The sequence below is a fragment of the Nelumbo lutea genome, chromosome 3, assembly GCF_056320005.1.
Source record: "Nelumbo lutea isolate HS-2025 chromosome 3, American lotus-T2T, whole genome shotgun sequence".
NCBI lineage: Eukaryota > Viridiplantae > Streptophyta > Magnoliopsida > Proteales > Nelumbonaceae > Nelumbo > Nelumbo lutea.
This window is the reverse complement of record NC_142686.1, coordinates 29,771,565-29,793,328: the sequence shown is the minus strand read 5'-3', so window position 1 is coordinate 29,793,328 and position 21,764 is coordinate 29,771,565. Positions and strand designations below refer to the sequence as shown.

Below are 21,764 nucleotides of genomic sequence, written 5' to 3'. Positions count from 1 at the left end.
ATCAGTATGAACCAAGGATGAGTTTACAAGAGTTAATAGGGGGTTTAGGGGTCATTTTAGGAATAAAGATAGGGATTGGCTAGGTTAGGGTTTCACATTTTAACTACAACAATTGTGTATTTGCACCAAGAATGTAAAAAGAATCAGAAATTAGGTTTGGAATTGGGATTTCTTAATGAAAGTTTGTAAATAAATGTATTGATAAGCCAAGTTAGGTACAGCTTGGATTACATCTTTCAGAAATGACAAAAATTCTGGGGTTAGGAGAAATAAAACCATGAAATCCAGGGTTCTAGGTAGAACTTTGGGATGAGTTTTGGAGGCATGAAAGGATCCAAAATGGGCATGGCACATCCAACTATGTGAGTAATTGGAGATGGTTTTAGCATGAAAGAACAAAAATTGCTGACATAGGAAATTCTGGGCTTTAATGAACTCATTCAACAGGGTGCCTAGCTATAGAATTAGAGAGAAGATATTGGGAGAAAGGAGAGAAAACCTGGAATCACTCAATGGGGTGCCTAGAATCACTCTGTAAGGCAATGGGAATCACTAATTGCAAGTATAATATGCTCAAAAATAACTAAAATATCATCTCAATATCCATTTCCACATTTTTGCACTTTACACGTTAATATAGACACTAAGAAGTGGCAAATTCCTCTAGAACTAGGAAAAACAAAAACTATAGAACTGCCACTAACATTAAAAAAACAAAGCAATAACTCCTAAACTACTTGTGTAAAATGACCGGCATACCCCTACTATCTAGAAATAAGGGCAGCCCAGTGCATGAAGCTCCTGCCAATGTGGGGTCTGGGGAGGGACAAATGAAAATACATAAAAAAATAGTGGTGAACTATGTGATGCACACATGGATCTTGAATTTTACATTTTGCTTTTATTGATGTAAGGGCTTTGGTGGGCTTTTATGTAGGGAAGGAATTTCTCAAATAGGAAATTCTACAATTGTTTTTAAATAATTTGATAATTTTTTTTAATATTTTTTTATATCCTTCATAATTTCTTTTTATTCTACAGATTCCAAAAGGGCATGTAGAGAGTGATAATTTGCAAGAGTGGTGTCATTTTGTGAAGAGAAACCATGAAAACTTCATGGGGGTGGGAGTTTGAAAATTCCCATCACTTTTTCCATTTTGCTAATTCCAGAAAAAAAAAAGTGAAATTTGAAGGGGTTGTGAGAGATGGAGAGCACTACCACAAAAATCTTCCAGGTATATATATCGTATATATTCATATGGATTCAGAAAATTTCATACTTAGCTCTTTGTCTCTTGCATCATTCTCCCCTGGTTTAGAAAAACTCATTCTCCTGCATCATTCTCACTTGCAAAAAGGTTTTGGCAGTTTGGGAAGGAAGTTAATTGTTTGTGGTGGAAGGTGGTTGCAGGGATGTATGGTCTGTCCAACAATGAGTGAAAAATCTGTGATAATCTTGCATCTTATGGGTGCAGTGTCTGGAAAGGGATCCTGAAACACAAGCATGAATTTTTGGGCAGTGTGAAATTGAAACCTGGAAGGGGTGATAGAACTTTCTTTTGGAATGACATTTGGTGCACAGATGATTGTGTGACAGAAAAGGCACAGCCGCTAGGACAGTGGGCAATGTCATCCCAACTGAATGGCTGAGAATGACATAGCATACTTTGGGTGGGGCTTGAGCCTTCCAAAAATGGAGGTTTTTCATCCTTTGGATTATGTTAGTATATAATGAAGAACATGATATAGCATTTTATTATAAAAAGCACAACAGGCGTATGCCTCTTGTATAAAGCATCATAGAGGCGTACACCTCATACGCCTCAAGGCTTGTACACTTCTAGACTGTGCCTCCAAGTGTTTTCTTAGTGCCTCACCTATGCCTCCCCAGTGCTGTTTAAAACATTGTCTTAGTGTTCTTTGAGCCTTCCCACATGTAAGAAGTAGGAAAACATGAAAGAATGTGATGCAGGATCTTTGTGATTCGGCACTATTCTTGCCAACTTAGGTCTAAGTGTGTAGAATAAACAAAGAACTAATAGAGAACGAAGAGAAGAGAAGAGAAGAGATGGAAACAAGATGAAAACCCTAAGCAATCACACCCCCCGACTTAGCAATCACACCAAATTCTGTAGAGAAACTTTCTTCTTCATTAGCAAAAAAAGGTTCTCCAAATGAACCATACAAACTTGATAAGAAGAAGCTTCCAAAGGAAAAAACTTGCAAGCCACTTACAAAAAGAAGCTAGATTAGACTAAACCTAACCCAAACAATTACAAAAATAAAGCCAAACATAAGTCCTGTCCAGCAGCAAGCTTAACCACACAAAGAGTATCTTAAGGTGGTTTGAAGACTCTAGGGTCTTCCCAAGTTGATCCACTCCTAAGCAAGCTCTCATGCAGTGTTTTAAAAGCGCAAGGGCCAACTTGCACCTGAGGCGCATGCCTTTTTAAGAAAGGTGCAAAATTACAAAAAAAAATGGCTAAAAAATAAAAAAAAGTCAGAAAATTCCAAAAAAATGCAAAAAATATTAAACATAATGTTAATAAAAATATACTTAAATTTTAAATAAATGATTTAAAAAACCTATTATCTAAAATTAAAATACATAAACATAACATGTAAAGTGTATTCAAATGAAAATTTAAAAATAAAAGCAAACATATAAAGCATTTTCAAGCATGTAAAACCCACAATCTCTTTTTTTCCTTAATTGCATTGCTTCAAGTGGTTAATGTAATGTAAAACATATTGGATTCTTGATTCTATGAGTCGCTTTTGTAGCACGCCCCTCGAGGGGCGTGGTCAGGTTGAGGTGCAAGGCGCATTGGGCGTACGCCTAGGCGCACGCCTTTTAAAAGAGGTGCGCCTAGGACCTGGGCGAGGCGCATACCCCAAAATGTGCCTCGCCTGTGCGCCTAGGCGCGCCTAAGGCACGCCTTTTAAATCACTGCTCTCATGTGGGCCCCACGTATTCATAATGATGCCAAATGAGCATAGAAGCAGCTTTAGTTATCTTTTGATATGCCTTAAGTTGGTCCCCATCAGAATGCTTTCTATTAAAGTTATCTAGCCCCCTTTAGATAAGAATATTGATTTCCTAGAAGTCAACCTTCTTTCCATTCTTTCCACCATAAGGTCCCAAAACTGCTTTAGAGGTACACCTTACTCCAAGAGGCAAGCACGAGTATTTAGAAGGGAAAAACCCAACTTTACAACCAAGTTCATCTGCAAGGGCCGGTAAATTGTTTACCTTTCCATTTGGAATCATCTCTCTTAGAGAGATTGACTTTTACTCCAAAGACCACCTCAAACCAAAAAAGAAGTTTTAAATTCTTGTCTTGAGTATCAAACACATCACAAAAGAAAAGGGCATCATTAATGAACTGTAAAAGAAGGAATCTTCAGCCCTGAATTGCCAGCTTCAAGGAATCTTTTGCATCATCAATGAACTGTAAAAGAAGAATCTTCAGCCCTGAACTGCCAGCTTCAAACCCTTTGATCAAGCCTCCTTGCACAGCCTTAGTAGCCTTCTGCATTACCCTTCCATCACTAAGAGGAAAAGGAGAGGCAACAAGGGGTCCCCTTGCCTTTGACCTCGAGAACAAGGATAGTTACCACACACTAGATCATTAATAAGGATGGAGAATGAAGGAGTGGAAAAGCACACCTTGATCCAATTTCTCCATTCTAGGCCAAAATTCATTCTCCTTAGCAGATGGTCCAAAAATTCCCAATTAACACGATCATAAGCCTTCTCAAGGTCAATTTTACAGAAAGATGCCAGGAGGGCCACACCTTAATCTAGAATCAATCAACTCATTAGCCACTAGAACCCTATCTTGAATATGCCTATCCAGCACAAATGCTCCTTGCCGCTCAGAAACTATACTTCAACTACCTTTCTCAACCTTGTAGCTAATAGTTTAGCAATGATTTTATAAACAGTCCCAATTAGACTAGAGGTCCTAAAGTCCTTTAATTTTAGCTCCTTCTTAGGGCTCAGAGAAATGAAAGTAGTATTGAGGCTTCTTTCAAGGGTGGTCGATCTGTGAAACTCCCCAATTACCTTCAGCAGGTCCAGTTTTAAGACATCCCAGAACTTGTAAAACAAGATGGTAAAACCATTAGGGCCCGATACCTTATCACCTTCAAGATCATAAATAACTTGCTTGACCTTATCCTCTGAGAATGGCACCTCTAAATCTAGAGCTTGGGACTAAGGGGCGATCAAAACATAACCCATCTAATTTGGGCCTTGATTTATAAGTTTCATAGAAAAGATTTTCATAAAACTTCACGACTTTCTCCACCTCCTCCAGCTTAGTGTTTTAAAAGCGCAAGGTGCAAAAAAAGCAAAAGGGGCAATTTGCGTCCAAGGCGCAAGGCGAGACACAAATTAAAAAAAAATAAAAAATAAATAAATAATATGCAAGAAAATTGCAAAAAAATATTAAACATAATATTAATAAAAATATAAACTTAAATTTTAAAATAAATGTTTTAAAAAACCTATTATTTAAAATTAAAATACATAAACATAAAATCAAACATATGCATTTTCAAGCATGTAAAACCCACAATCTCTTTTTTCCTCAATTATATTACTTCAAGTAGCTAATGTGATATAAAACATATTGCATTTCTGGTTCTACAAGCCGCCTTTGTACCCTAACAAGTCCATATTAGGGTCTTAAATTCTTAATTATCACATAAAAAATAATTATTTAATAACTTGAATTGCATTCCTAATTCTACATGCACCTTTTGAAAGGGCTGCGCCTAGGACCTAGGCAAGGCGCATACCCTAAAATGTGCCCCGCCTGTACGCACGCCTTTTAAATCAATGCTCCAGGTGGTTCACAATTTGTTCATCCACCTTTAACTTCCAAATAAAATTGGACCTACAATACTTATTAGCCACCTTGTAGAAACAAAGAGGTGTTATTATCCCCTCTTTTAACCACTTGATTATTGACTTCTGCCTCTACCTGACTTCCCATAAGCTAAGCTCTCATATTCTTTTTTGCTTGGGCCCTTTTCTATTTTAAATAAGTAGAAGATCAAGACTGCAATCAGTCTTGAACCCTAATAGAATATAGGTTAAGAAAAGCAGAAGAAAAGTGAGAGGAAGGAGAAAGAAGAGAAGAGAAACGGAAGAACACAAGGGTTTGAAAGGAGGGACAGATTCTAACACATCTGCCGCCGCCACTCTCAGTATTTATAGGTTATGTTCAATACATAGAGGAAAGGACAAATCTACCCTTAGTACTTACATGACAAATAAAGTAAATAAAAACCGAAATAACAAATTGACCCCAACTGACACTACTATGACTGAAACAAATAATTACACGTGTTGTCCTACGAACACAGTGGGGACCACTGCTATGGGGCCCACATCAATGTTCTCTACACTCCCCCTCAAGTTGGGAGTAGATATTTATCATTCCCAACTTGGATAGGTCTGTCTCTAACTTCTTCCTTGATACAGCCTTGGTGAGGATATCCACGAGCTGCATATTGGATGTGATATACGGGAGACACTTCTTGTGATGTGACCCTCTCTCGCACAAAATGTCGATCAACTTCAATATGTTTAGTTCTGTTATGCTGCACTGGGTTGCAGGCTATATTAATAAATGCCTGATTATCACAATACAGCATTAAGGGCTTTTCATAGTCAATACCCAACTCTTCAAGTAGTGATCCCAACCATAAGATTTCAGCCACTTCGTTAGCCATTGACCTGTATTCCGCTTCAGCACTAGAGCGGGAAACAACACTCTGCTTCTTGCTCCTCCAAGAGACAATGTTACCTCCCATTGAATTACACAGCCATGCCATAACCAAATAGTTCTCTTGAACCCACTTGGTTTACGTTGGGTCCTCCTTGGAAGGTTCTTTCACATCTCCCAAGAGGTAACCCAGTTTTCCCCTTCCTCCAATAGCCATCATGGCTGATTGAGCCCATTCCAAGTAATTTGACCCATCAAATCTCACAGTTGTAATCTGAAACCCGGTTTCAGATACACTACCATAACTGTTGTTCCCAAAACTACTTTCTCCCTGATTTTTAAACTCCATCTTTGGTCAAGAATCAGTAGCTACAAACTGTTAGAGCCACCACTACACCAGAAAATAGCACTTGGACAATCGGTCACAACCAGAAAACAGTATGAAATCAATGCAGGTCTGGTCTGAAACCAATCTGTAATCATAGTATATGCAGGAAACCAATACAAATCTGATCTGAAGTCAATCAACAAGCACAGTAACAGGCAATCTGAGATGCTATTTTCTGAAACCAGCTTAGAGAGCAATCTGAGATGCAGGAGCAGAATTAGGGTTTCAATCGTAGGTCTGAAATAAGTGCTCAGCCGCACTCTCCATGCAGTCCGTACAGTTAGGACATGTCGTAGGGTCAATATGAAACCCTAAAACTGATCACCTCTGAGAGAAGGGGGTTCGGCCCAACAGTCAAACCCTAGATTAAAGAAAAAGAAAACCTTAAAGCAGTTTGGCCTCTCCTTCTAGATAGGTCCACAACCTATCTTGACTGATAGCATTCTCTGGAAACTAAATAAAACTTACTTATGGAATGTTGTTCACTGCCTTCCAGGGTTACCTGAACCCTAGCCTTCACTGCTTCTTCCTGATTACCAAATCTCTGCAAGTCGCGGCAAGTCCTCAACAACGGCGAACCTCTCCTGGTAATCTCCAAGAATCAGTTGACGAATACTTCTTCATAAGCTTCCAGCCCTAGCTAGTCCTCATGTGATCGACTAGACTAAACACACATGAGAAGCCCTAGATAGGCTCTGATACCAAGTAGAAGATCAAGACTGCAATCAGTCTTGAACCCTAATAGATTTTAGGTTAAGAAAAGCAGAAGAAAAGTGAGAGGAAGGAGAAGGAAGAGAAGAGAAACAGGAGAACACAAGGGTTTAAAATGAGGGACAGATTCTAACACATCTGCCACCGCCACTCTCTTAGTATTTATAGGTTATGTTCAGTACATAGAGGAAAGGACAGATCTGCCCTTAGTACTTACATGACAAATAAAGTAAATAAAAACTGAAATAAACAACTGAAATAACAAACTAACCCCAACTGACACTACTATGACTGAAACAAATAATTACACATGCTGTCCTACGAACACAGTGGGGACCACTGCTGTGGGGCCCACATCAGTGTTCTCTACAAAATACACAGAGACAAACCCCCTTTCCTCCTCTTTGTTTACAATAGCTAGAGTGCCAACACATTCTGCTTTCCATTTTCTCTCAAGGTTCACCTGGTGCACCCAACACTACCTTATCTTATTTTTTACATCTTGTTGTTTCTTGCTCATCACGAAACTAGCAGACCCCTTTCCAGTTCAAACCACATGTGGTCCAATCTGAATGGGGCTCCTTTCCTCTGGACACTACTGCAATCCAAGGTTTAAAATGTCAATGGTAGTGGAAATGTCAGTTGTCCAAAATCCAAATATAGGAAGCATGTCGGAAATGTCATATGGATATTTTGTGAAAATTATAGAGTGGTGAAGACGACGTAAAATATGCAAAAATATAGAATTATATTCTATGAAATGACAAAAGAAGCATAGGCCCACCTTTTTAAATTATCATTTTGTTCCAAATCATTAAACAAAGCTAAGAAACTAAGGTTATAGACAAAATAATACCGCTCTGAAATTGTCCTGTAAATCTTAAGATTCAAAACTATATGATAGAACGAGTTCAAGCAAAATTTAAACTCAAAGAAAATGCAAATGGCTCTATTAGACCAACCAACTAATCTACTACACAAACAAAAACTGATATTTAACTTTATGTTTGAAATGAATATCGAGATAGCTCAAAGTGGTAATCATGTAATTTAGCTAGATAAACATTGCAACTCCACATATCTACAATATTGTCACCAAATTATGTTATAATGCTATCTCTTGTATGGTTGTACCCCACATAGTGCTGATAGTGTTTATTGGGGAATATGTTGATTCCATTAAAATTCATGTTGCTACCCATGGAAATGGGTAGAAATATTAGGAAATTTATGGACATTTTAATCCATGCTTCAGTCCAAACACAGAGCAGAGTGCTCCAAAAGTGGACGAGGAAGTGCAAGCCACATTGAACCAGGAAAGAGTTATTCCCATTCAACTAAGATCAGATACCGATCAAGCCTTACCAAAGGCAGAAACTCTTGATAGAACAGAATGGTTGGACAGGGTTCATGCATCCAGCCCCAAATAGTTGGGAACTTAAGATTAAGTTGAGTTGAATTGTGCTGATATTTGGTATGATATGGCTAGTCATTTGCTTTATTTTGATGAATGCTAATTCTGTTCGTGAGTGAACAGAAATAGAGTAATAGAAAAACATTTTTATGAACACAATTAAAGAGGAAAGATAGATACCTTGTAAGCAACTATATGTGCAACGGGAACCCCTTGACTACCAGCCTGTGCAAAAAGAGAAAGGTCCCCAACAAGATCTAAAACCTTGTGGCGACAAGGTTCATCATCAAAACGCAATGGTGGATTTAACCAGCCTTTACTGGCACTGCATGATAAAAGATAAATGGATGAAGATAAAATAACCAACAAGAAGGAGCTAATTGGTCAAAGATCAATCCTTCAACTCCCAACTAAAAATATAACTGGTCAAAAACCAATTCCAAAATCTCTAAACAATATTTTATATCAAATAATGAAATAATATAAGAAAAATACCACATTCCATTTAGTTATACCTATGGACTAGGCAAACAGTAGATATTGGAAACCTTAACCATGTAGGGAACACAACATTGACCACCAGATTAAATGAAAAACAGGAGAAAACAAAACAAAAGACCATGAACTGGATGGTGGTAGAGTGATGGAATGATAAAATGAGGTTGAGCTAAGTAATCCTTCCATATTTGTCTTTTATTTGGAGACCATGGCTTCCTATCATGAAGCCCATATACTCAATGTTCAATTATCATATTAGGGGCTTCCCAATACGCCCCTACAGTGGGTGTTTCAGGTCAGACCATGGTTCAGGGGATAGACAGGCCTTAAACCAACCCTCTGTACAATACGCCCCTACTGGCATATCGGCTGTATCGATATTTTGAACCTTGCATATACTACAGCTAATCATGAAACATAACAGCACAACAAGTAAATAAGAGTTTATCAAAAGCTGTTCAGTTTATAATTCCAGTGATCCAATAAGGTTATTTTAAATTATTTATCAAAAAAAGGTTATTTAATATTAACCAATTTTGTTCATTTTTTATCTATAGTAAAACAAATTGAGTGCCCCAATTACAATGAATTTGTCACAAAAGCACTAAAAGAGTCTCTCTTTCCAACTAGAGGGTAAGGCTCTCTTCTGGTTTCGCAGGAGCCGACCTTAGGTCTCATGGGGTGATTTTATAGAGGCCTTCTATGTGTGGTTTGGGCCTCCTAGGTTTGATGATTATGATGAATCTTTGTCTAAATTAAAGCAAGACTTGGCTTGTTAGAGACTATCAAATAGAATTTGAGAAGTTAGCCACTAGAGCCCAAGACTAGCTAGGAAAAAAAGGGAAAAAAAAAGCCCTTCTAGGATATTTAAAAGAGGGTTCAAGGAAGAAATACAGGTAGAGGTCAAGCCCTTCAACCACCAATGGGACAATGGCTTGGGTTGTTGTCGGAGGCTTAACCTGTAGGGGTTCCGCCCTTTAGGGGGTTTATAAAAGTGGGCCGAGTGGTGGGTCTAATTGGTTGCCTAAGCACTAGGGTAATGGTTTGGGTTGTTGTAGGAGGATTAACCTACACAGATTCCACTCTTTAAGAGGTTTTCAAAAGTGGGCCGAGTGGTGAACCTAATTGTCGACCCAGGGCCCTAGGTGCATAAGCCAATTCAACTTTTTTTCTTGAAGTTTGGCCAAACCCACTGCAACTAAACACTGTTGGTGGTTTATGAGCCTTGACCTCCACCCGTATTTCTTCCTTGAGACCCCCTATGAATCATCCAAGAAGGGCTTTTTCTGGCCAATCTTGGACTTGGGTGGCTAACCTCTCAAATTCTATTAGTAGACCCAGTTTGTTTTAATTTGGACAAAGATTGATCAGTCATCAAACCCAATAGGCCAAAACTGCACACAAAGGGCCTCTATAAAATCAATCCATGAGACCTAAGGTTGGCTCCTGTAGAACCACTAAAACCATAGAATAGCCTTACCCTCCAAATGGAAAGAGGTTATGGGTACACTTTGTTAGCTAGATGATTCGCGGAAGTCAAAATACCTTTCGCCTTTAAAGATCAAGGAAATCATATCGTCTTTGGAATAGGTGGGAAAATCTAACTCGGCTAAGCACCAAATCATGCCACAACCCCTCCAATTGTCACCCTGACTTCCCCCTTCCCAGTTGCTGCCACAATTGCTACTGAATGCCCCCTTCTCCAATTGCACCACCACCGCCACCAAGGCCACTTTAATCTATTACAGGTCACTGGCAATCTTGTATAACTAGATTCCATCTCAATACAATTGACTTGATCATCTACCGACTCTGACCGAGTGCTCAGCATGGTGGCTTTACTTCAAGTGGCTCTGATGCCAAGTTGGTGACAGGAATTCATTTTATTCTCCTCTTCCCATTGCTTCTTATATCATTCACAATTGGTGACAGATTACATGTTACAGGAACATATTACAAAAGATTACAACTAGGAAGCATGTCAACTTGCACCAATTGGTTAAGCTTCCTGCTGGCATGGCAGCCTTCTAGAATAATACCTTCGTATGGGAGGCTTCTTTAGTTGATCAAGTGAATCCTTGCTTGATGTTGGTATGAACATGGGTGATTTAGTAATTTTACCTTGCCATCATTTCTACTAACAAAGAGAGGGGGGAGAGGAAGGTGGGAGTAATTATTACTCTCTAGTACAGGGTTTGAAGGGTTGAAGATGAATGGTGATTGCTAGAAGTGGGAAATGGAAAGAGGGAAAAGGAGGGAAGAGAGAAGAGAGAATAGAGAACCTCCCTCCTCCAGCTGCAGCTGCCTTTATTCCGGGTTTACGGTGTTCCAAGTGTAAAAGAAGATGAACAACAAATTTATGTCCTCTGTCAATCTCATTAACAGAGCAAGGAAAAGGTGTTGGAATTTAAAAGTTCAGGGGGTGTTTGTCGCGAATGAAAGTTTGGGGGGCAAGTTTCACTACGCCCAAAGTACAGAATGGTAATTTTGTAATTTATCCCTAAAAGAAACATAACTGAAAAATGCTGCAAGAAAGTTCATAATGCCTTTCTATACACAAACCCCATAAGATGTTTCCACCTCCCTTGTATCCCACCCAAAATCCACCACACCATACTTCAATGCTATCACTTTCCTCGAGAGAGACTCTCTCTTAGACCCAAATCTCCACCACCATTTTCCCAACAACGCCTTATTGAAGATCTTCACCCTTCTAATTCCCAAACCACCAACTTTTTTATCTCTAATACATACTCCCATTTCAGCAAATGTTGTTTTTTCCTTCCCTTTAACACTCCATAAAAAAATCTCTCTGCAACTTCTCAAAAGATTTTTTTTATCAATAACACCAGCTTCATTAAATTTAAAGAAAAGAGGGAATATGGATACAAGAAGGGAGATAAAATATCTTAGCTCCCCAAAAACAGAAAACAAAGGGAGTGCAAAGAGAAAAGATTAAAAACTAGCCCAAAAAACAGACTCCCTATTCACTCCTTGCTTGGCCAACCCATCCGCAAATGAGTTGGCACTCATCTTCACCAAGCTGTACTGAATCTCAATGTCCCTACCCAGCCATAAGAACTGTTTTTTTTTTCATTTTTAAAGTTCCACAAACCACTGTCCTCTGTCTTCAACCAACCAACCACCACCTTCGAATCACCTTCCAGGATCAAACGGCTGATATTTAATTCCTTTGCTCTTTGAATTCCTTCAAGCGTTGCAAGGATCTCAGCCCTAAGAGATTCACCTTCTCCAATAGAGCCAGAGAATAAAGCAATAACAATCCCTTCCTCATTCCTGAAGACTCCTCCAATCCTAGAGGGCCCTGGATTCCTTACACCACTGCCATCAAAATTCAGCTTTATAAAGCCCGAAGGGGAGGGGACCAAAACGAACAAAGAGTCCTCTTGTATCTAGCATTGGAAGCAATCTCTTTCTAGTTTCTTAGCAAGTCATCCACAGGAAAATCTGAAAACAACTCCAAAGATTTTAGCTAGTGGACAGCCCTTAAAAGGATTCGATCTAACAATTCCTCCAATGTTCTTTCCTTGTCGGAAAAAATGCATGAGATTCTTTCTTCCCACAATGACTAGCATACCGCTGCCCTAATACACCTCCACATAGTCCTCCCTCGCTTCCTGGGCCAACTGATAAAAGGAGAAAACAAACCTTGGACAGTCTCCGGAGGATACCAAGAACACCCAAAACGGGAGAAAACCCACTCCCAAACAGTTTTAGTAGCCTTACAAGAGACCATGAGGTGGTAGTTAGATTCCCCATCAGCTTTACAAAGAGCACATCTATTAGGAAGTAGACAATAGTTGGGTCTCTTTCTCTGAAGTAAGTCTAAAGTGTTGATTCTTTCCAAGAAAATTTCCCAACAAAAAAAACCAACCCGATGAGGAATAGGCCTGCTCCAAATCTCCTTAACTGAAAAGGACAACCCAAAGGGGATAGGAGGCTGAGTTAAGGTTTCAAAGAATGAAGCACAAGAAAAGGTACCAGAGCTAGAAGGGGTCCAAAATCTAGTGTCTTCCTTAGCAGGGTTTAGGAAGACAATCTCAAGGGAGGCTAGCAAAGTTACCAAGATATCCATGTTTGTATCCGTAATTGCCCTACGCAGGCCTAGGTTCCATCCAAAGCCAGAAGTGGAGGCTGAAGGGACCAAGAAAGAAGATATGGGTTCATTTTTCAAGTTTGATCGAGCATACAAATAAGTAAATTGGTCCTTCAGAGGAGAATCCCCGACCAAAAGTTGTTCCCAGAATTTTATTCGATTACCAGAGTTTAGACCATACCTGATCCAAGGGGAGAAAACTGGAAGCAGATTGTGAATGGATTTCCAAGGAGAAGCAGTTGAAGCCCTTCCCAAGATTCCAGGATCCCAGCCATTGTCTTCCAGCCCATGAATGCTAGCCACAATCTTAGTCCACAATTTATCCCTTTCCAATGAAAACCTCCACAACCATTTCCCCAGTAGAGCCATATTCCTTTTCTTGAAATTACCAATCCCAAGACCTAGTTTTTTACACCTAGTGACCACCTCCCAACTCACCCTATGATCTCTCTTCTCCTCTCCAGGCTCCCATAGAAAGTTCCTTATTAATTTTTCCAAAAGATTGGAAACCTTTGAGGGGATTTTAAACATTGACAGTTAGTAGACAAGTAGGTTAACTAGGGTAGGCCTAATAAGAGTGACTCACCCGCCTAAAGAAAGATAATTTCTCTTCAAGGCCGCCAACCTCTTCTCAAACCTCTCCACTATCGGAGCCCAAAAGCTAACACTCTTAGGATTATCTCCTAAAGGGAGGCCCAAGTATGTTAGGGGCCAGTCCGAAACTGCACAACCTAGCTCACCTGCAAATTCCCTTAGGTCCCTTTCATTCACATTCACTCCCACCACACAACTCTTATCAAAGTTCACCTTGAGGTTAGATATCTACTCAAAGAGTTGTATTGTCAACTTTAGATTCCAAATCCAATTGAAGTTCCCTCCTTCACAGAATAGGATAGTATCATCTGCAAACTGTAGAAGTGTTAAGGGAACCTCCTCCCTTCCTGCTATCCACCCTCTTATCAAATTCCTCGAGTCTGCTCTATGGATCAATCTCCCAAGCACATCAACAATCAGAGTGAAAAGAAAAGGGGAAAGAGGATCTCCTTGTCTTAGACCTCTCAACGCAGGAAAGAAGTCCACCATAGTCCCGTTCACCAGGATAGAATAATGACAAGTCCTAACACAGCCCCAAATACACTTACACCACCTGTCTCTAAAACCAAAACTTCTCAACACCTCCATCAAGAAAGACCAATCAACCAAGTCATAAGCCTTCTCCAAATCCAATTTTCAAACCACTCCCTTCTTTGACTTCCTAAAGCTCTTCGAGCTCTCATTTGCAATGAGAATCTGATCGGTGATCTGTCTTCCCTCCACAAAAGCACCTTGGTTGGGTGCAATAATGGAGGGAAGCACCTTCTTTATCCTGAGAGACAGCACCTTTGCAATGATTTTGTGCAAGCTAGTCACCAGACTGATAGGTCTAAAATCCTTTGGTTGTGATGCATCTTTCTTCTTTGGGACCAAAGCATAGAAAGTTTGAGTTCAAGCCTGGATTTATTACACCCCTCCTGTGGAACTCCTCAAAAACTGATCTAAGATCATTCTCCAAAATATCCCAACAGTCTTGGTAAAAGGCCATTGTGAACCCATCTGGACCCGGAGCTTTTGTCCTATCCATTGAGAATACTACTTCCTTTACCTCCTCCATATCAAAACTTTTTTCTAACCACTCTCTCTTCTCTACACTTAGAGTCGGCCAATTCAATCCCTCCAACCACACTCTCCCATTCATAGGCCTTCTAAAAATAGATTTGAAGTGGTTTACTAAATCCTCTGCAATTTCTGCCGGGTGGGACAACACTGCTCCATCAACTTCCAAATTAGAGATGAAATTCTTCTTTCTCCTCCCATTTGCCACTGAATGGAAAAACCTTGTGTTTCAATCTCCCTCCTTTAGCCACTTACACCTGGATTTTTGCCTCCAAATGATTTCATCCTTAACCAAGATGTCCTCCATCTGCCTCCTCAAAACCCATCTCAACTTCCTTTCTTCCTCTCCAAAAGAACCTCTCTCTTCCTTCAGGTCCAAATCCTCGATTTGCTCCACCAGAACTTGTTTTCTCTCTTCTAATCTTCCAAACTCCAGCCTATTCCACTCCTTTAATTGTGATTTTAGGTATTGGAGTTTCTTGTGGAACCTCATTCCCTCCCAATCAACTACTGGATTAGCTTGCTCCCACCACTCTCTAATCTTCTCAATGAAACCCGGATAAGTCAACCACATGTTTTCAAACCTGAAACGGGTAGGCCCAACTCCTCTTATTTCCTCCTTGACCAACACTATAGGCCAGTGGTCTGAAGTAAGTCTTGGGAGAGCCCTAGAAGTAATATTGCCCCAATGTTCCTCCCAATCTGTTGAGAACAAAAATCTGTCCAACTTAGAGCAAATTGGCCTTGAATGAAGGTTGGACCAAGTGAAGTTATTATTTAGGAAAGGAAGTTCTTTAAGTTCAAAAGAGTCCACAAATTGGTTGAACTTCCTCGTACTTGTTGTCACTCTCTGTCTGGGGTTGTTGGTTTCCTCTGTAAATCTCACTACATTAAAATCCCCTCCCAAACACCAAGGTCCATCCCAGAGGCCTCTAATGTCACTCAATTCTTCCCATAAAATTCTCCCTCTGCCTATAGTCATTGGGGCCATACACATTTGTTAGTACCATTCATACCCATCGTCCACCTGTCTGAACTTTAGGGAGACAGAATGATCTCCAATTAGCTCCTCCACACCTATGAGTAAATCTTCTTTCCACAGGGTCACAATCCCTCTTGAGGAACCCCATGTGGGAGCAGCCACCCACTTTATACCCCTAGAACTCCACACACTCCTTGCCCATCTGCAATCAAAATCCATTCTTTTGGACTCCTGAAGCATTACCACATCTGGTTTAAACTTCTTAATTACCTCTTTAATTGTCGCTCTTTTCCTAATGCTGCCCAACCCCCTCAAATTCCAACTTAGGATTCTCATTGAAAACTCTTGGCCTTAACCCTAACTCCTCCAAGATCTATTTAGACCCTTTTCTTCTATCCCCTTTCACTTCAAACTTCTTGTCCCCCTCAATATCTCTTTTTAATCTCTCCACTTCACTCAGCTTTCTATTCTTCATCTTGTTGTCCTCTTTTTCTTGCATGTAGGCTTTTAGATCATTTGGGTACTTCAGCTTGCACCTTTTTCACAAACTCTGCAACTGACTCTTCCCCACTAGTTTCCCCTTTTTCTAAAGTTGCACTCTCCTCACTCCTAGGAAACTTCTTGTTCCTTCTCACATTACCTCCAACAACAGCCCTTTTTGTCCCCTCCATGCTCCCTCTCTACATTTCTTCCCTCTCCACTTCACCCAAAAAGCTCCCTATGATTTCCCATATTTTTGTCTCTCTGCAAGTTTTCTCACCCACTTCCCCCCTTGTAGACGCATTGTGGCTTTCAGACCAAGGGCTTCCGACTCTTGGTTGGGAAGAGAATCTGGAACAAGGGACACAGAGCACTCATCAGTAGCCAAAACTGAATTAACAGAGCATTCATCCAATCTTCTATCACCCTATCTGCCACTAGGACCATCCTCTTCTCCCAGCTCCCACTCCCCTCTTCCAAAGCTACTCGTCGGAGGACAATTGAGCTAGACACCAAAACTTCAGGGTAATGCTTAAAGTAGGGCACCTGATTACAAAGGACAGAAGGATTACAGTCCTTCAAGCCAGGGACTTCTTCCACTCTCCCTTCGACCTCCAGGAAAAAAAAAAAAAAGCTTGAAAATTAAAAGCGAAGGAAGCCCACCCTCTCCGCTTCTGGCCTTCCGGAATACACAACACATGCCTTTTGTTATTACCAAAGAGTTCGGTAACCATTATAAACCACCCGTTTCCATTCCTCTTTAGCACAACTTCGAACCTCTTACTCTCACAGGTCAACGAGTTTCTCCAACCTTCTTCTCGTAAAGAATTAACAGCTCCATCTACAAAACCTTTCAACCACACACATGCCTCCTCCGGTAGAAGAATTGTCGCCCTGCTCCCTTCTCTAATTTTCAAGTGAACCTTCCCCTTTGTCCTTCCCTGCTTGAACAGGAAAGATTTGGCTTCAATGATCAACTCGTCTCCATTTCCCCACCAGCTTGAACTTCCTCTCCTCTCCCATGGTTTCCCCAGTAAGAAAAAAAAAAAAGAATTCTCAAAAGATTTTTCTACTAAATTTAGAACTTTGACCAAAGATAGTAATACACCAGAAGATTTGATAAAACACTCAAGATCAAAGTTATCCCCCCCCAACGATAAATATTTCCCTTTCCACCCAGCCAATCTCTAATCAATTCTATTTAAAACTGGCTACCAAGTAGAATGCACAAATGCTTTTGCCCCAATTGGTAGCCCCAAATAAGTAAATGGAAATTCTCCTACAAGACAACCCAATGCCAGAACAATTTTCTTATTATGATAATATGATTGAGAGATATCTCCAACCTTGACCATAACGGATAACACTCTTATTCAGATTAATTTTTTGCCCTGTCAACGCCTCAAAGCATTTGAGAATTGCCTCAAATTCAAAATATTTAATAGTATTTGTATGAGACATGTTTGCAAATCCTTTTTTCTTTTGGGGCTTACCAAGTTTGACTCTTAGACATGCATTAGATCTGGATTCCCATGTCCAAGTCCATGCAACATTGATTAAAGACAAGTTCACATGCAACGGATCATGTAGCTCTATGTGTAAGTACATGTAGATTAGCATTGCAAAGATTGTGATCAAGATCACGAATCATGAATACACAGAGAGTTAGCCTTGCGATGAGAGCTGCAATGACACAAAAAGAACCACCAAAACATCTATGATGAGCATTGTACTAGTTTATGAACTCGGCAATTAAACACAACCGCAAACCTTTGCGATGACTGAGAATTACTCAAACATGACAAACCCGATCCCACACACCTGCAATGCCCTATGTGCATCATTAACAACCATTTGAAGCCTCGACAAATGGAGTTCATCTCATGGGCAGCTGTGATAGGCGGCAATAACTTGCCTCGTCATAGCCAGCCATGTCACCCAAACACATCACTATCCTAAGAACCCTATTCCTAACACGTGACCGCGGGCAAGCTTAAAAAGGGCCATAGCCAAGTTGTACCACATGAGAATCTTAAGGGAAAAAGGAATCCTTATCCCAAAAATCCTCATTGAACACGTAGCGAAACCCTGATAAAGCTTACCCGTTAAATACCAAAGAATCGTGATCCACCTTCCTAACGAGAAAAGTCCTTATTTGTACGCTTCTCGTTATAGCTTTAGTAGCCTCTCTATAAAAGGGGGAGAATCATGATCCACCTTCCCCCGGCCATCCTCTGCCTTTTCAAGGAGACCATCCCTTGTTGCCTTACCACCCTGCCTACACAGTGTTTTAAACACAAGGCACAAAGAAAAAAACGCAAGGAATGTGAGGTGCATGCCTTCTACAAGCAACGTGCAAAAATGCAAAAAATGGTAAAAAATTTAAAAAAAAAAAGAAAATATTAAAAATAATATTAATTAAAATATAAACTTAAGTTTTAAAATAAATGTTTTAAAAAAACTATTATCTCAAATTAAACATAACATGCAAAACATTTAAAATGAAAACTTAAAAATAAAGATCAAGCATAACATATAAAACATATTCAAGCATGTAAACTCATAATCTCTTTATTTTTATCCTAATTTCATTACCCCAAGTAGCTAATGTCATGTTAACCAGTGTTTTAAAAGTGCAAGGTGAGGCGTGCGCCTTTTTAAGAAAGGTGCAAAAGTACCAAAAAAAAAGCTAAAAAAAGTCAATAAATTCAAAAGAAAAGCCAAAAAAAAAATTAAAAATGCAAAAAATATTCAAAAAATATTAAACATACTGTTAATAAAAAATATAAACTTAAATTTTAAAATAAATGTTTTAAAAAATCTATTATCTAAAATTAAAATACATAAACATGACATGTAAAGCGTATTCAAATGAAAATTTAAAAATAAAAGCAAACATATAAAGCATTTTGAAGCATGTAAAACCCACAATCTCTTTTTTTCCTTAATTTGCTTCAAGTAGCTAATGTGATGTAAAACATATTGCATTCTTGATTCTATGAGTCGCCTTTGTACCACGCCCCTCGAGGTAAGCCCCAACAAGTCTATGTTAGGGTCTGAAATTCTTATTTCTTGCATAAAAAATTAATGATTGTATAACTTTTATTGCCTTTTAAGAAGGTATTTTATTGCAATGAATGAATGAACAACATTAGCAAATAAGGGGTTCTCAGAGCTTCGGTGCCTAGGGGCGGAGCCTCTGGCCCAGTCGTTAAGACTCCAAAAAAGAAAAGCAAAAAGCGCAAAATTTTAAAAAGGCACATGCCTGGGCTGAGGCGCAAGGTGCATCAGGCGCACGCCTAGACGCACCAAGGACTTGGGTGAGGCGCATACCCCAAAATGTGCCTCGCCTGTGCACCTAGGCGCGCCTTTTAAATCACTAATGTTAACTACGAGCCATCTTTGTACCAAGCCCCTCGAGGCAAGCCCAAACAAGTGCATATTAGGGTCTAAAATTCTTAATCCCTAAAAAAAAAAATTTATAAGTGTTTTAAAAAACTCTTTTATTAGGATGAATGAATGAACAACATTAGCAAATATGGGGTTTTTAGAGCTTTGGTGACCTCGAGGGACTTGGTCAAGGGTCCAGGGATAGAGCCCCCAGCCTAGCTGCTAAGCATTAAAAAAAAAAAAAAAAAACACATATTTTCAAAAGGTGCATGCCTAGACTGAAGAGCAAGGTGGAGCGGGTGTGCGCCTTTTGAAGGTGCTACACCTGGGATCTAAGCGAGGAACATACCCTAAAATGTGCCTCGTATGTGCTCATAGGCATGCCTTTTAAATCACTGATGTAGCTTTTTTTTCTTTTGATCAGCATGGATCATGTAGCATTTCAATACTTTCAAGTTTCAATTAAGACATCCATGGGAAAAAATAAAATAAAAGTGCCCCTTACCTACAAACAATGGCATTTTCTGCTGATCCACCTTGTATTAGTCCAGCCACTAGTAATCTCTCCACCTGTGAGCAATTTATCTTAATACCTCAGGTTTAACCAAAACGTATGCTTAAAAGGACACAGATACAAAACACAAATACGGGAAATTACTTTAGATGTTTGAGTTGGACCTAGATTTAGTGTAAGTTAATAAAATGAATGAAACTAAAACCAGAATCATATGGTGTATTTTTTGTTTCTTATTTATTTGCATGCAACTTCAATTCAGTTTAATTTTATTTTGCTTGTGATAGTGTGTGTTTTGTATAAATTAAGGAGCTGTTTCAAAGAGAAGATTTCATGAAAATAACAAGAATCATAGATTTCAGTTCAATTTATGTACCTTCCTTTTAAGTTACATTTTTGAGTTTTGTCCCCAAACTTATTAGGGGCAGAACAGCCATTAACTTGATCATTAGAAGCCTATAAATATCAGTACACTGGTGAGAGTTCGATTAATCTATCACCACTTATTTCAATCATATTTTCTCTACTCTCCACTCTTTCTACATTTTGCACACAGCAACCAAGTATCATTATAATTATTATTATTATCTGTGATACGTGTGATGCTCCTGAAAATAGATTTATTAGTATACTTGAAAGAATTGAAGTAAAAGAAAAAATATAGCATAGAAAAGAAAAATATTGTAGCCTACTCTCCTTAACATTTATACTTGAGAAAAAATGTCAATTGCAATTATACCTCCCAATAACATAATAAGCGAATTATTAAAATACCTTTTCTAACTAAGATTCTACCTTACCATATAAGCTGGGCACTTGTTGGCAACTTGGCATGACACCCATGTCAAGGCATGTCAGAGACATGATTGAACACATTGAATTATCTACCTTTATTCACAATTTAATTACAATCATCTACATTTGTTATATTCTTAAATTTGGTAAAATCGCAGAGTGCATAAGCACATGTTTATGCACACTTGCATACATGATACATGTAAGCATATGCATAGAATAGTTCTTACCATGTTTCTTGAGTTCAAGGCTTGTTATGTCTGATATTCCATGTTTACGTGGCATGACCTTGTGGGTGTTGCCACAACACAAACCACAGTTTCTTTTTTTGAGAAATGTAAAGCATATTTTCATTCAAACCACAGATTATTATCATTTTCTACCATTATCTAAGTATTAGAACAAGATCGAAAATGTGTGTGAGAATAAATAAAAAGCTCCAAGTTCATAAGTTGTGATGTTCTACATAAAAAGCATAAAAGTTAGCAGAGAAGCATCACTCTGCCATAAGTTTTGGCATAAACCGTGATGAATCAAAAAATAATGGGATGTCTTACAGTTATAGAGTATTAAATACTAGTCTAACAATAACATCAGACTGATTGTAAAGTTAGAAATCAACCTCTTCATAAATGCAAAAGGTTCTTGAAGAAGCTATTTGCTCTGCATAGAAAGATTTGTCCATGGGAGCCAAAGACAACCACTGAGAACTGATAACAGGTACCTGCAAAAAACGAAACTACCAGGTATTATTTTCTGTGGCAAATAGTAGTTGGTCAAAAACAAAATGTTAACCCACATGCACACCTTGATTACCATAATAGCTGTAGAACCAATTACCTAATATATGTGCACAATTCATGGCAAAAATCTGATTTTATTTATTTATTTTTGGGAATAAAGAACTACATTACCAGCTGGATACCTTCACAGCAAGATTACTGCAATAAAAATATGTCTCTTTAGCCTTTCAATGCAAATGGATGGAAAATTTTCAGGATGAAATATTTAGCTATGTTTTTGGCCCTTCTACAATGAAGGCTATGCTTTTCTTGCCATTTATATCCAAACAAATTAGAAGAGG

The 21,764-nt window shown here is 39.0% G+C and overlaps 1 protein-coding gene across 12 annotated transcripts in view; it reads right to left on the bottom strand.

Annotated features, from left to right (window-relative positions):
- Positions 1-21,764, bottom strand: part of LPXC1 (UDP-3-O-acyl N-acetylglycosamine deacetylase family protein) — a 37,010-nt gene that overhangs the window by 3,122 nt on the left and 12,124 nt on the right. For 10 of the 12 annotated variants that reach the window (XR_016110806.1, XR_016110810.1, XR_016110809.1 and 7 more), the window contains exons 4-6: positions 21,303-21,404; positions 19,877-19,941; positions 8,432-8,576 (exon numbers count right to left, since the gene is read on the bottom strand). Coding sequence is in view for 8 of the 12 variants with exons in the window: in XM_088981184.1 (XP_088837310.1) it covers positions 8,432-8,576; positions 19,877-19,941; positions 21,303-21,404 (312 nt within the window). In the remaining 4 variants the exon portion in view is untranslated. Of the gene's footprint in view, positions 1-6,946; positions 7,436-8,431; positions 8,577-19,876; positions 19,942-21,302; positions 21,405-21,764 lie in introns of those variants that run through there. The other 2 variants (XM_088981185.1, XM_088981183.1) reach the window with 1 other exon arrangement.